At 49.0% G+C, this 14,539-nt stretch overlaps 1 protein-coding gene across 5 annotated transcripts in view; it reads left to right on the top strand.

Annotated features, from left to right (window-relative positions):
• LOC143286698 (uncharacterized) overlaps positions 1–14,539 on the top strand; it is a 251,817-nt gene that overhangs the window by 92,038 nt on the left and 145,240 nt on the right. For 3 of the 5 annotated variants that reach the window (XM_076594371.1, XM_076594369.1, XM_076594367.1), the window contains exon 1: positions 12,478–13,183. The exons of 1 other annotated variant lie outside the window; for it this stretch is intronic. In XM_076594371.1, the coding sequence (XP_076450486.1) occupies positions 12,639–13,183 (545 nt within the window). In that variant the 5' untranslated portion in view covers positions 12,478–12,638. Of the gene's footprint in view, positions 1–12,476; positions 13,184–14,539 lie in introns of those variants that run through there. One more of the 5 variants, XM_076594368.1, reaches the window with a different exon arrangement.

Here is a 14,539-nt window from a genome sequence, read left to right as displayed (position 1 = left end):
ACACACTCAGTACGGCCAGTCCTCTCTTCTCCTCTACACAGACCCCTCGGATGTCCAGTGGTTGTCTGAATGATCCAGCCTTTAGCTTCCGTCGTCAGAATTGTGGTATTCTTTGTCAACATTCACCTCTTCAGTGTAAGGGCCTTCCGCTTGCAATATTTTGATGGTGGTAATTGGGGTGAAACGCTGTTAACGTCGTCTCTTTCGCCGTTCGTATGGAGTGAGTTAAACACACACACACACACACACACACACACACACACACACACACAGGTGAGGAGATCGCCTCGTTGCATAAACGACATTCGTCTCATTCACCCACCCATCAAAATCCGCGACTGATGGGTAACAGGCAAGCCAGCAAACTTGGGTAAATCTGACACGGGTCTGTCAAGTCTTTCACACGTTCACGACGACAGGAAGTGATCGCAGGCTCCATTAATACAATAACCGTGCATGCCGGACACTGCGGGCAGACGATAACGCTGAGCAGTTCACTGGGTGTGCCGACATGTCCGTGACATGGTGGAGTGAATCCAGTTATCTGGTGATATGAGGAGGTGGCCTGTGTTGTGTGCTGTGTGCAGAGTTCAGGAGGTAGGAGTGAGGGATAATGTGAGGAGATAGCCTGTGTTGTGTGCTGTGTGCAGAGTTCAGGAGGTAGTAGTGAGGGATAATGTGAGGAGGTGGCCTGTGTTGTGTGCTGTGTGCAGAGTTCAGGAGGTAGTAGTGAGGGATAATGTGAGGAGGTAGCCTGTGTTGTGTGCTGTGTGCAGAGTTCAGGAGGTAGTAGTGAGGGATAATGTGAGGAGGTGGCCTGTGTTGTGTGCTGTGTGCAGAGTTCAGGAGGTAGTAGTGAGGGATAATGTGAGGAGGTGGCCTGTGTTGTGTGCTGTGTGCAGAGTTCAGGAGGTAGTAGTGAGGGATAATGTGAGGAGGTGGCCTGTGTTGTGTGCTGTGTGCAGAGTTCAGGAGGTAGGAGTGAGGGATAATGTGAGGAGATGGCCTGTGTTGTGTGCTGTGTGCAGAGTTCAGGAGGTAGTAGTGAGGGATAATGTGAGGAGGTAGCCTGTGTTGTGTGCTGTGTGCAGAGTTCAGGAGGTAGTAGTGAGGGATAATGTGAGGAGGTAGCCTGTGTTGTGTGCTGTGTGCAGAGTTCAGGAGGTAGGAGTGAGGGATAATGTGAGGAGGTGGCCTGTGTTGTGTGCTGTATGCAGAGTTCAGGAGGTAGGAGTGAGGGATAATGTGAGGAGGTGGCCTGTGTTGTGTGCTGTGTGCAGAGTTCAGGAGGTAGGAGTGAGGGATAATGTGAGGAGGTGGCCTGTGTTGTGTGCTGTGTACAGAGTTCAGGAGGAAGTAGTGAGGGATAATGTGAGGAGGTAGCCTGTGTTGTGTGCTGTGTGCAGAGTTCAGGAGGTAGGAGTGAGGGATAATGTGAGGAGGCGGCCTGTGTTGTGTGCTGTGTGCAGAGTTCAGGAGGTAGGAGTGAGGGATAATGTGAGGAGGTGGCCTGTGTTGTGTGCTGTGTGCAGAGTTCAGGAGGTAGTAGTGAGGGATAATGTGAGGAGGTGGCCTGTGTTGTGTGCTGTGTGCAGAGTTCAGGAGGTAGTAGTGAGGGATAATGTGAGGAGGCGGCCTGTGTTGTGTGCTGTGTGCAGAGTTCAGGAGGTAGGAGTGAGGGATAATGTGAGGAGGTGGCCTGTGTTGTGTGCTGTGTGCAGAGTTCAGGAGGTAGTAGTGAGGGATAATGTGAGGAGGTGGCCTGTGTTGTGTGCTGAATGCAGAGTTCAGGAGGTAGGAGTGAGGGATAATGTGAGGAGATAGCCTGTGTTGTGTGCTGTGTGCAGAGTTCAGGAGGTAGGAGTGAGGGATAATGTGAGAAGGCGGCCTGTGTTGTGTGCTGTGTGCAGAGTTCAGGAGGTAGTAGTGAGGGATAATGTGAGAAGGCGGCCTGTGTTGTGTGCTGTGTGCAGAGTTCAGGAGGTAGGAGTGAGGGATAATGTGAGGAGGTGGCCTGTGTTGTGTGCTGTGTGCAGAGTTCAGGAGGTAGTAGTGAGGGATAATGTGAGGAGGTGGCCTGTGTTGTGTGCTGTGTGCAGAGTTCAGGAGGTAGGAGTGAGGGATAATGTGAGGAGGTAGCCTGTGTTGTGTGCAGAGTTCAGGAGGTAGTAGTGAGGGATAATGTGAGGAGGTGGCCTGTGTTGTGTGCTGTATGCAGAGTTCAGGAGGTAGTAGTGAGGGATAATGTGAGGAGGTGGCCTGTGTTGTGTGCTGTGTGCAGAGTTCAGGAGGTAGTAGTGAGGGATAATGTGAGAAGGTGGCCTGTGTTGTGTGCTGTGTGCAGAGTTCAGGAGGTAGGAGTGAGGGACAGTGGGCCCTGGGTCTTTCCCTGGCCCCACCCCCTCCTCTGTCTCTGTGACTTTCTGTCTGTCTGTCTTCTTCTTCCTGTTAGGAGTCCACGGTCATCACGTTGACCATTCTGACACCATAATGGGGAGGAGCGCAGCAGCATGACCCACCTTCCTAGGTGATGGGATGGAGGGGGTAGAAAGATGGTGGGCCCAGGGACCTGTCTGTCTGTCTCTGTCTCTGTGTCTCTGTGTCTCTGTCTGTCTCTCTGTCTCTTTCTTTGTGTGTCTGTCTCTATCTCTCTGTCTCTGTCTCTCTATCTGTCTCTTTCTATGTGTTGGTCTCTCTGTCTCTCTCTATGTCTCTGTCTCTCTCTCTCTGTCGGTCTCTCTGTCTCTCTCAGTGTCTCTCTCTCTCTGTGTCTCTGTCTTTGTCTCTCTTACTCACTCTCTGTCCCATTTTCTGTGTCTGTCTGTCTGTCTGTCTGTCTCTGTGTCTCTGTCTGTCTGCCGTCTCTCTCATTGTCTATCTTTATCTCCCCCTGTTCTCTGTTTGCCTCCTCCCCTCCCCCTCTCTCTGTGCTCCCCTCTCCCTCTCAGTTTTCACTCTCGCCCCCCACCCCTCCCAGCCCTCCGCACTCCTACCCCCATAACCCCCCCACCCCCAGTCCCCCACCCCCCTCTTAGACCTTGTCAGCAGCCTCTCTGAATGCAGGGAGCACTTGGCTTACAGCAGTTGACAGACAGACAGACTGTGGCTTGAGAAGTGCAGACGATGTGCAGAATAAGAGGTGTGTGTGATATACCCTCACTAGTGTTATGTAGCCGAGGGGCGGATGGTTTTCCAGCACAGGTCCTTGTCTCTCAGGCAGGCAGACATGCGGCACTTGGAGGATCACAGCCACAGTCAAGTGGGAGGCTGTGTGTGTGTGTGTGTGTGTGTGTGTGTGTGTGTGTGTGTGCGCGCGCGCGCGTTTTCGTGGATGTGTGTCAGTAGGGAAAAAAAAGGTGGTGGAGGGGATTTGGGACAAGGGAAATTCAGGGAGGATAATAAATTAATGTGCTAAAGAAATTATTGGTCATAGACAAGAGAATCAGAAAAAAAACCTTATGTTATTCAGATGGTAAAAACAAACAAAAAAAACCCAATAAATTTCGTATGTCATTCAGATGGTTAAACCATGTGGAGTCTTATTTAAGGGATGCAATCATGATGCATCTCTGAGAGCATCAAATCACATTGCATGTGTTATTCCGAGCACCAAACAAATGACACTGCATGTGTTATTCCGAGCATCAAACAAATGACACTGCATGTGTTATTCCGAGCATCAAACAAATGACACTGCATGTGTTATTCCGAGCATCAAACAAATCACACTGCATGTGTTATTCCGAGCATCAAACAAATCACACTGCATGTGTTATTCCGAGCATCAAACAAATGACACTGCATGTGTTATTCCGAGCATCAAACAAATGACACTGCATGTGTTATTCCGAGCATCAGACAAATCACACTGCATGTGTTATTCCGAGCATCAAACAAATCACACTGCATGTGTTATTCCCGAGCATCAAACAAATGACACTGCATGTGTTATTCCGAGCATCAAACAAATCACACTGCATGTGTTATTCCGAGCATCAAAGAAATCACACTGCATGTGTTATTCCGAGCATCAAAGAAATCACACTGCATGTGTTATTCCGAGCATCAAAGAAATCACACTGCATGTGTTATTCCGAGCATCAGACAAATGACACTGCATGTGTTATTCCCGAGCATCAGACAAATCACACTGCATGTGTTATTCCGAGCATCAAACAAATCACACTGCATGTGTTATTCCCGAGCATCAAACAAATGACACTGCATGCTATCGATGTTGGCTGCCCTTCCACAAACGTCGTTATCTCGGCTATAAGAGAGATGGGAAAGAGACGGGGGGGGGGGGGGGGGGGACATTCAGATGCACCGAGATGTAGACACAGTGACAAGCACGCACAGAGAGAGAGAGAGAGAGAGGGAGAGAGAGAGAGAGAGAGAGAGACGCTGTCACACGCACCCCCCCCCCCACCCGCCCCTCCTCATCAGACAGACAGACTGACAGAGCTTTGAATAATTGAACCTTTCTCGATCCACCGCCACCTCCCCCTGCCACCCTGCTACTCTTGACACTCCCCACACCCCTCCCCTCCCCTCCCCCCACACCCCCACACCCCACCTCACCAATCTCTCCAACCGACTTGAAAATCACTGACCGCCAGCAGTACAGTTAGTCGGTGCGATGGAAGGGGGGGGGGGAGAGGAGGGTGGTAGAGAGAGAGAGAGAGGAGAGAGAGAGTGAGAGAGGTGCAGGGGTGAAGAAGAAGGGTTGGGGGGGTGTGGGGGGGAGGTGCACTGCATGCACGTGCTTTGGAGCGTGTAGGCATTTGACGATGCACGGAATGCACACACACACACACACGCACGCACACACACACACACACATATATATATACACATACATACATACACACACACACACACACACACACACAGATCGGCGCGTGCTGTAGCTTCCCACCAGGAGTTGTACCCAGAACGATGGGCAGGCACTGGTCAGACACTGGTGTCCAGCTGTGTGTCCGGGCTGAGCGGTCAGCCATCTGGTGGTGGGCTTCACATACCACGCCCGTTGGTCAGTCAGTGGAGCAGCCGGGGTTCGGGATGTACAGTGCTGGAGAGGAGGGTGGGTGTTCTAGCTTGCTTCTCCAGTCTGGTCTGGTAGTTTTCTGACACATGCACACAGACACACACACACACACACACACACACACACACACACACACACACAATATATATATATATATAGAGAGAGAGAGAGAGAGAGAGAGAGAGAGAGAGGAATTCAAATCAGTACTGTTTTAATGTAATGCCACCGACCTGTATACATACAATATGGAAGCACATGTCGTACACACACACACATGTGAAAACCAAACCCTGAGTTGGATGAGAGAGAGAGAGAGAGAGAGAGAGAGAGAGATTGTATCTGTATCAATATCACATAAGGATTTTTATATTAGCCTATGTTTGGATGATTATTATCCTTTGTCCCACTCCGAGGACCTGAAAGCAGGCTTTGTATTGGAGACCGCTTCTTTATTTTAGTATGACTTCCCCGCTTCTTCTATCCCAGCCCTGTCTCCGTCTGTCTGTCTGTCTGTCTGTCTGTGCTTTTAGCGGAAAAAAACCCCAACAACCCCGACTGTGGGTGTTTGATATTTATGTTTGTATTAATTGCTTCCTTTTTTTTTTTCGTACCTGATGGGATAATGTAGAATCTGAAAATAGGTCAAATATCCAATTATCTTGCATAAACGTGTTTGGTATTGCCTTGCTTGACTCTAGCGACTCTCGAGAGAGAGGAGAGAGAGAGAGACAGACAGAGCGAGAGGCATAGAGAGAGAGAGAAACCCATACCACTACAGAGAAAGAGAGAGAGAGAGAGTGTTTGTGTGTGTGTGTGTGTGTGTGTGAGTCTCAGAGAGAGACAGACAGACAGAGCGAGAGGCACAGAGAGAGAGAGAGACAGACAGACAGACAGACAGACAGAGCGAGACAGAGCGAGAGGCACAGAGAGAGAGGGAGACAGACAGACAGAGCGAGAGGCACAGAGAGAGAGAGAGAGAGAGAGAACCAAGTCGCATCTCATTGAAGATGGACAGCTAAGCCAGCGGGGACCCCCTGCCCCAATCCAATCCCGCTGTTGAATGGAGAGAGAAGGCAACAGTGTTGAATCCACTTCAGCTCCTCCTTCCAACCTGGCAGCCAGCAGCAGCAACACCGGTCTTGTGGCTGCTGGCAGCACTCTCACCTGCTCACATCCACACACACACACACAGTCACACACAACACACACACACACACACGTACAGTCACACGGATTGGACACACACACACACACACACACACCCACACACCCACAACCACACACACGCACTCACTCGCACACACGCGCGCTCACCTACACTACCACGCACGTGCACAGGAATCATTAATCTGTGTGGATGTTCTCGGACTGTGAATTAGTTCTTCCATTTCCAATGCCGGTCGTTGTGTTTCATTCTGGAAGTTCTGTGTGCTGGACGTCTTGTGGGTCGGTGGTAGCGTGCAATTTGTGAAGCAGTGCATCTGTATTGGAATCTCTTGTTGTTTTTTCTCTTTTGTGTGTGTGTGTGAGTGAGTGTGCGTGTGTTTGAGCAGCTTGGAGAAAACGACCGCGGACAGTGATGGTGGTGTTGTTGAATTTGTTGTTGTTGCTGTTGTCTTTTTCTGTCGTGGATAGCTGCGGAAACGGTGGGCAGTGTGTGGGTGTGATGTACAGTATTTTTGTCGCGTCTTTCAGGGATGTTGGAGACTCCTCTTAACCTTCCGATGCAGTGCTATGTCCTGATATGATAATCAGTCGTGTCCGACTATGACCATCAGAACAGCAGAGGAGGCAACTGCTGTTCCGACTATTTGGGCCAGAATTTGATTATAGTGGAGAGTGTCTCTCGGCCAAGAGGGTTTTTGGTTTTGGACAGTTGGCGTTGGGATGGTTCCCAAAGGCCAACTAGCCCACAAGGCTGCAGCACTAAGAGCCAGTGCAATTTTGCCTCCTAGTTTGAGAGTCATAGTCCTTCACAAAAGACTAAGCTGTAAATGATTTCCCATTGACTGGAGAAACCATTGATAATACAGCTCTCACTTTGCTGTTGGCCCAAATGTAAAACTTATGTCAATCTGTGATATAAGTCGAGTGTTGGGCCAATGTGATGCTTCCATTATAGCGTGCTATGTGATGCTTCCATGATGCTTCCATTATAGCGTGCTATGTGATGCTTCCATTATAGCGTGCTATGTGATGCTTCCATTATAGCGTTGTGTGCGTGAAATTGTCACTGTGCTCTTGTGGTGGGAAACAGTGGAAGTTCGTGATACGTTCAGAATAAAACAGCAGCAGCAGCAACAAAAACCCTGTTCTTTATTTGTTTTATTGTAATTCTTTTTGCTTACTGTTATTTGTGTAGGAATCGTGTAAAATGATCAGAAACATGGCTTCAAAAGACAGAGGAAGTTTGCGCAGACGTAATGTTAGCAGCTAGGTGAAGGGGTAAAAGTGTCGTAGGTTTGCAAACGTCGTAGGCGCGATTGACATTGCCAAGTGTTTGTATCGTATGAAGAGAACAGCCAACAGTGATAATAAGTATTTTAAATCATTCCCGGAATCGCGGATATCGTGATTAGATGAATAAATACTTGATTCAGCAATGATGTGATGAGAAAACGCAGGGAAACAAATGGATAATCCATAAAACCCGTGTTTGTGATATTCCGTTGAACTTTTAGATAACATGGTCTTGGTTTGGGGTTGTCGTCACATCTGGTCCATGCTAGGAACCGATTCCACACGAGTAGAACAGGGAACTATAACAAGTTCCGCGCTGTGTGTGTGTGTGTGTGTGTGTGTGTGTAGGGAGGGGGAAGGGGGTGTCGTTGTCTGAGTCTCCGTCTCTCTCTGTCTGTTAGTATCTCTCCCTCCCTCTCCCTCCCTCTCCCCCTCTCTCTTGTCTGTCTGCCATTGTTCCTGTTTTTTGTTTTTTCCGACACCTTTCCCCATCAGTGAACGCGCGCGCGTGGGAGGAGTGTGTGTTTTATCCCTTTGCTTGTCAATGACGATAAGAGAGAGGAAGAAAAGGAGGAGTGATGGAGGGAGAGAAGAGGGGGTGGGGTGCAGTGTAGTGGGATATGTTGACAGGGCCGGTATTTGCTAATGGTGTTGACTTTAAGCTCTGCCAAAACCTCACTGGCTGACGAGACGGCGGCTGCGCCACAAACAGATAGCATCCTTCTGTTTCTTTTTTTAATTGTGTGTGTGTGTGTGTGTAGGGGTGGGGGTGAGGGTAGCAGCAGTGGCTTGTTACAGTGTGGTTTACCTGCACTGGCTGTAGCACTGAGAGGGGCCGTGCCTCAATCAAAGCCGACACCCGCACCTTCTCACCTGTCGACACCAACACGTTAGCTGTACAGGTTAAGCGGGCGTTTTGAGGTGTTTGAAACACGACAACCAACAACTGAGCGATTTTGCTTTTACAAGAGTAGGGCTTCTGCATGGAATCAAAGATAGATAATGTTTCGTTTGCAAGAAAGCAGCAGCAGCAGCAGCAAAACAACAACAACAACAACAAAAAGCAAGTAGAAAAAGCGTGGGATACACAACTAATGAGAAAGAAAAGAAGAGAGAGGAAATAAAGATGTAGTGGCATCAAACAAGAGAAAACCGACTGTATTGCTGATGCAAAAAATAGTTTCTGTCTTTCTCAAAATCTTCATCATTTTTGGGTCTTTCTTCTTAACATGTCCCGTTCATCCAAGTTGTACTGCCTAGCAGTATCACTGTTCTCATCTCCCGACAGCCGTGCAGCCAGAAAACAGCAACAAATAATGGGGAAACTGATGGAAGAAGAAGAAGAAGAATATTCGGTTTGATTTTAGTGTAAACATCAGGGTTAAATTTTACTGGACAGCCTTTTATTACCTCTGACCCCCGAAGAGGAGTGGTTGCCTAAAAATGGAGTGAGTTGAAACGCGGCAGACATTCAGCATTGAAGCTTTCTCGTGGTCGTTGTAAAGGAAACAAGTCGCAGTAGCAGAAGAAGAAAACGAAAGTGAAAAGGTTCTGGCCTTTTAGATGATGATCATCAGCATTATTATTATTTGTAGTAGTAGTCTTTTTTGTCTTTTTTTTTTTAATGTAAATTTGATCTTGCCATCCGTTCTCAAAACAATAAAACCCTTGAGCAAACACGGCAAAATGTTAGGGAACGTTGGCATTATGGAGAACGCCAGTCTCGCATCAGGAATAGACTTCTGAATCGCTGAGTTGGTTGCGTGGGTGTAACTGAAGAAACAGATTGATTGGTTTTGGGTTTTTTTTGTTTCCTTAAAATTTTTATTTTTCTTCCTGGGAATGTTCAGCCTGTCATCTTTTGTTGAGGAGCTGGGTACAGAAGAATGTTGATTGGCTTGTTTGTAATCACAGAAGACAGCCCTGGTTCAGCCCACACACCACCCTCCCCATTTCGTTTTGTTCCTATCCACTTCTTGCTTCGTGCGGGAAGGAGTGATTTTTCATCCGAGAGGTTGGTTTTTGAAGAGACCATTATGACGGGGGTGTGAGTGGGTCTCTCTCTCTCTCTCTCTCTGTGTGTGTGTGTGTGTGTGTACATACATACATACATACATACATAGATGAGGGAGTGCAGCAGTCGCTAAATGTCAACAGTCTCTTTGAAGTGTGACTGACAAAGGCTTGGCAGTGCTGGATGCAGAGGGTACACAGAGAAAGAGGGGGTGTGGGTGTGGGTGTGGGGGGAGAGGGGAAGGAGGGTGTGCGGGGAGGAAGGAGAATGGAATGATATCAAACAGGTTGGGGATGACTGTATCTTGTGAGGGGTGGGTAAAGGATGGGGTGGGTGGGTGTGTAGGGACAGACATACTATGAACAGAAGGTTTTGTCACGGGAGGTAGGAAAGACACTGTGGAAAGAGGTTGGAAAGACATTGTGGAGGTTGGAAAGACATTGTGTGAAAGGAGTGGGTGTGTGGGTGTGTAAGAAAAGACACACTGTGAACAGAGGTTTTGTCAAGGGAGGCAGTACAAAGATTATGAAAGGAAAAAGGAAAGACGCTGTGAAGAAAGGATCAACAAATACATGTCGAGAATTAGAAAAGACATGATGTAGGGTGTTTGGAAAGACCTCGTGAAGGGAGCTGCGAGAAATGAAGTAAGTTAGGAAGAGGACAGACATACCGTGAACAGAGGCAGTTAGAAAGACATTCTGAAGGGAGAGTGGACGCACACTTAGCCGTAAACTGGCGTCAACTGTTTTTGCTTTTTTTTTTAAATAATTTTTTTGGTAGTTGTCCTAGCTATCTGTGTCAGACACTTCATTCAAAACATGTTTCATCAGCTTTTGTTTTGCTCAGGAATTGGCCAATTGCTGCTTTTTGATTCATGAAGGCTTTTGTTGAAAATCCTAGTTAGTGGATCTAGAATGGCTGGCAATGAGGCGATTAACAATCTATCGTGGACAAGATCTGGCCCTACTGCTTTATTTTTATTTAGATTTAGAATAACACCTTCAACATCAGAAGAAGTAAGCACAGTGTCGAGGAATGGAACGTCAGGTAAATCATTTTCGCTATCTTCAAGAGTGGATTGTGAAATGAAAAAAAGTTGTTAAAAACATCAGCTTTATCTTTGTTTTTATAATAGACAATACCATTAGATATAATAGGGGGGAATGCATCTGCTTTTTGTTTCCATTTTTCCCCCATACAAGCGTATGAACCTGAATACGTTTCAAAGAAAAGGCTGGAAGATCATGGTAGATTCGGTGTCATAATACTGTACCATGTCAAGCAAGCTGCTGGTTGCAAAGGGACAGTATACGCACGTGCTTGTTTTTGTTTGTCGTTGGAACGGTATTGACGCCGTGTCGGGGCATGGCAGAGTAACTAACAGGAGAGAATTGAGCGGGGCAGGCAAGACAGGGTAAAGAGGGGAGCGAGCCGTGCATGCCGTGTGCAGTGTGAACTCCAATAACAGACAGCTTGTAACTGACAAGGCAAGCAAGCTAATGCAGTCGCTGTAGGAGGTAGGTAGGCAGGGTGATAGATCAGACCTAGTTACTTTGTACCACAGGCTGAGTGCAGTGCAGTGCAGAGAGAGAGAGCAGGGTTTATGAGCTTGTTTTGTCAAGTGCTGACCTTTTGGGTGGATGGGATCGGTCCCAGTTCCGGGGGGGTAGGAAGGTAGGTCTAGGTCTACGGCGGGCGACGACATTTTGCTGTGTCGATGTCCCCGTACTCTGCCTAGCAGTCCGTTTTTCGGGGGTTTGTGTGTGTGTGTGTGTGTGTGTGTGAGAGAGAGAGATGGGGGAGGGAGAAAGAGAGATGAGGGAGTTCGGTAGATAGAGGAGAGAGATTGAGAGAGAGAGAGAGATGGGGGAGTGAGATAGAGAGAGAGAGAGAGAGACATCCCACCCCCGCATCACAGCACAGCAGCAGTGCCAGAGAGGCAGGACAGGAAACATCGTTGCCGTCACTCCGGCACTGGGGGCCTGTTGCTGTGTGTGTGTGTGTTGCTGGGTGAAACAAGTGGAGCTGTATCTCTCTGCCCTCGGGGCCCGACCTGTGGGGCTCCTCCTCCTCATCACTGCACGCTGGATGGCACGAGCTGCTGCCCACACACAGCAGGACATCGATTCACGGGGTGTGCGCTGTACTGGGCAGTATGGGGCCAAGCTGGACAAAGCCAGGGGCGGGGGGAAGGGAGGTGAGGGGGTGGTAGGGCGTCAGTGTGTCTGCTGAACACACTTTGTGATGTCCCCCCCCCCCCCCTCCTCTTTCCGTGTGGACCCTGGCCGTTGGCCCCGTGTTCTTTCCTCCCTGGTTCTATTCCGCCGTCTGCTGGGAATGATGGGATCAAGTGAACGCCGCTTCTCTTCTGACCTGTTGTGCTGTGCCTTCCCCGCCGTGTGTTTGGTGTGTGTGACTGTTCTCCCTCCAGTTAGGCGTGGGTTCCTATCGATCTGAGTCCTTTTGTTTCAGAAGGAAGTTCTGTGATGTCCGCTGTTGCGTCTGTGCTGTGCTTTTTCCGAGTGTTACTGTTGTAGTGTTTTATTGAAAGGGGATGTGCAGAGCGCCGTTCACTGTAGAGCATCCTCCACCCACGACACTGTTAGTGGTGTGGTAAGGGGAGAGTGAAGACAATGGCTGTCCATTTTTAGTGTTGTCATGATAACAGAGTGAAGACATTGACAGTGAAGTCCACTATGGCCACGAGTTGACCGCTGGTCAGTGGTCAGTGTTGTGCCACCAACATGTAGCGGGCGGTGTGATGTCGGCGGTGCGATGGTCAGCGAGTTCGTAATGAAGCAGATGGCGCGTGTTTGGCTGGACACCATCACGTCAGTGCGGACAGTCGTATCGTGGCCCTCACGCTAGTACAGACGGTCACCACGTGCGCACGTTCACATCCAACGCTCGCTGATTGGAGATCAACGGTAGAGGAAGAGAAACGAGAGTGAAAAACGGGAAAAAAGGGGGAACTAAATGGTGTTTGTGGTGAAGCCATTGATAGGTGAATGTTGGTGATGACAGGGTGTTACTGCCGTCCCCTCAGTGGGGGTGTTGGGCTGTGAAGGAGGTGAAGACAGCAGTGAGTGACGCCTGGCTGTCCCTGCTTCTGTCAGCATGCAGGAGGGCAGGGATGTGGGGGGCGGGGGGCATGGGGGAGGAGGAGGGGGAGGGGGAGCCCCCAGCACACCCATCCTGAACCGCCGCACGGAGTTTACTTCCTCCTTCATGTACTCGTCCGCCGAGAGTTTCTTCAACAGCACGGCCCAGGACCTCTTCCAGCAGTTCCTGTCCAACTCCTACCACTTTGATGCCGCCGCCTCCTCCCTCCTCCACCCACACCCCCACCCCCACAACAACAGCCACCACCACCACCACAACAACAACGGGCGGAACCGACTGTGGATGGACTGCCCAAACGGGGGTCTTCTGGACCCCCTGCCCATGCCTCTGGCGGACCTGAGCTGGGACTTTGACCGGCTGATGAGGCTGGGCAGCGGCGGGTTCCCCTTCCCCTCCCTGGCTCCGCTGCCTCCCCTGCAGCCCCTGCCCCCCCAGCCCTCCTTCGCCCACCCCCAGCTCCCCCACCACCCCTTCCACAGCATCCCCAGGAACCACTCCCCGGCCCGCCCTGCCGCCCAGCCCGCTACCTCCACGCTGGGGTGAGTCTGGGAGGCTCAGAGAGAGAGAGAGAGAGAGAGAGAGAGAGAGAGAGAGACGCTTCAGACATTATTTATTGACATTGGCCTATCTACAGCCCTTATGTCAAGGGGACATAATTCTCAATTGCAGCGTCGTGTATTGAACGAAAACAAAAACAAAAACAATACAAAAACAAACTATGAACAGTAAATAAAACAATTCTTGTCAATAAGCTTTTCTAGAACAAGGTGAATTAATTGTTTATAGATGCACGTGCCCAATACAAGCACACATACATCATCTTCAACCACACTCTATCATCTCTATCATCAACCTGTACTATTTAGCCTAACTGCCAACCACAACAACAAATATTATAAACGAGAGAGAGAGAGAGAGAGAGAGAGAGAGAGAGAGAGAGAACATTGTGAAAAGAAAAGAAATCAAAATTGATGGTTTCCGAGCACACCATAAGTTTGGGCTTATTGCTGCTGTGTTGTTCGCAGTGTCTTTGAACGCTTTTGCGACCAGCAGGAGGAGTTTGTATTATACTCCATGTTTGGTGTTTACATATACATTCCTTTGGCCAAACAGAGCAAACCATAGGCCTAGTTTGCATCAGTTTGACATGGTACAGTATATGACACCAAAATCATGTTTAAACCAAACTGAATGACTTTTGGGTGGGGGTGTGGAGGTCCGTGTTGTCAACATCGTGGTTGTCGTTTCCGTCTTCACCACTTCATTAGTGTCACTATATCTATAGTAGATGTGGTGCAGCGTATATGGTATGGAATTGTCCGAACGCAGTGACGCCTCCTTGAGAAACTGAACCGAACTGAAGTGAGCAACATCATGTCATCCTCATAGTCGTTACAGTCATTTGCCGTCACTTTCATCACCATCATCACCATCATGAAAGTCTTCATTTTCACTTTGATTGGTGATCATAATTATGTTGTCCTTTTTATAAAAAAAAAAAAAAATTGGGGGTGGGGGGTTGGGGGGTGGGATTGTACACACCCCAACCCACGTTTTTAAACAGAGATATACAAAGGACAGGTGCTCGTCAGAAAATGGGAGTATTTTGAATGTTGCTGCTGCGACTGTCTGTCTGTCTGTTCGTTGGTCTGTCTCTTCTGTCTGTCTGTCTCCCCCCCCCCCCCTCCCCCCCCCCTCCCCCTCTCTCTCTGTACACGCACGCGCGCACATACACCACTACCACTACTACTGCTACTACCACCACCGCCTCCATACGTACTTGTGTATGCATAATTTACATCATGCTCGAGTACTTGAGCACAAACTTGACATCCACTGTTTCGTTCTCAGTTGATCAGTGTCTCTCTCCCCCCCCCACCCCCCAACCACCCAAC

The sequence above is a fragment of the Babylonia areolata genome, chromosome 10 (assembly GCF_041734735.1).
Source record: "Babylonia areolata isolate BAREFJ2019XMU chromosome 10, ASM4173473v1, whole genome shotgun sequence".
Taxonomy (NCBI): Eukaryota; Metazoa; Mollusca; class Gastropoda; order Neogastropoda; family Buccinidae; genus Babylonia; species Babylonia areolata.
Note: the sequence above shows the minus strand (reverse complement) of the source record. Positions and strands in the feature narration are given on the sequence as shown.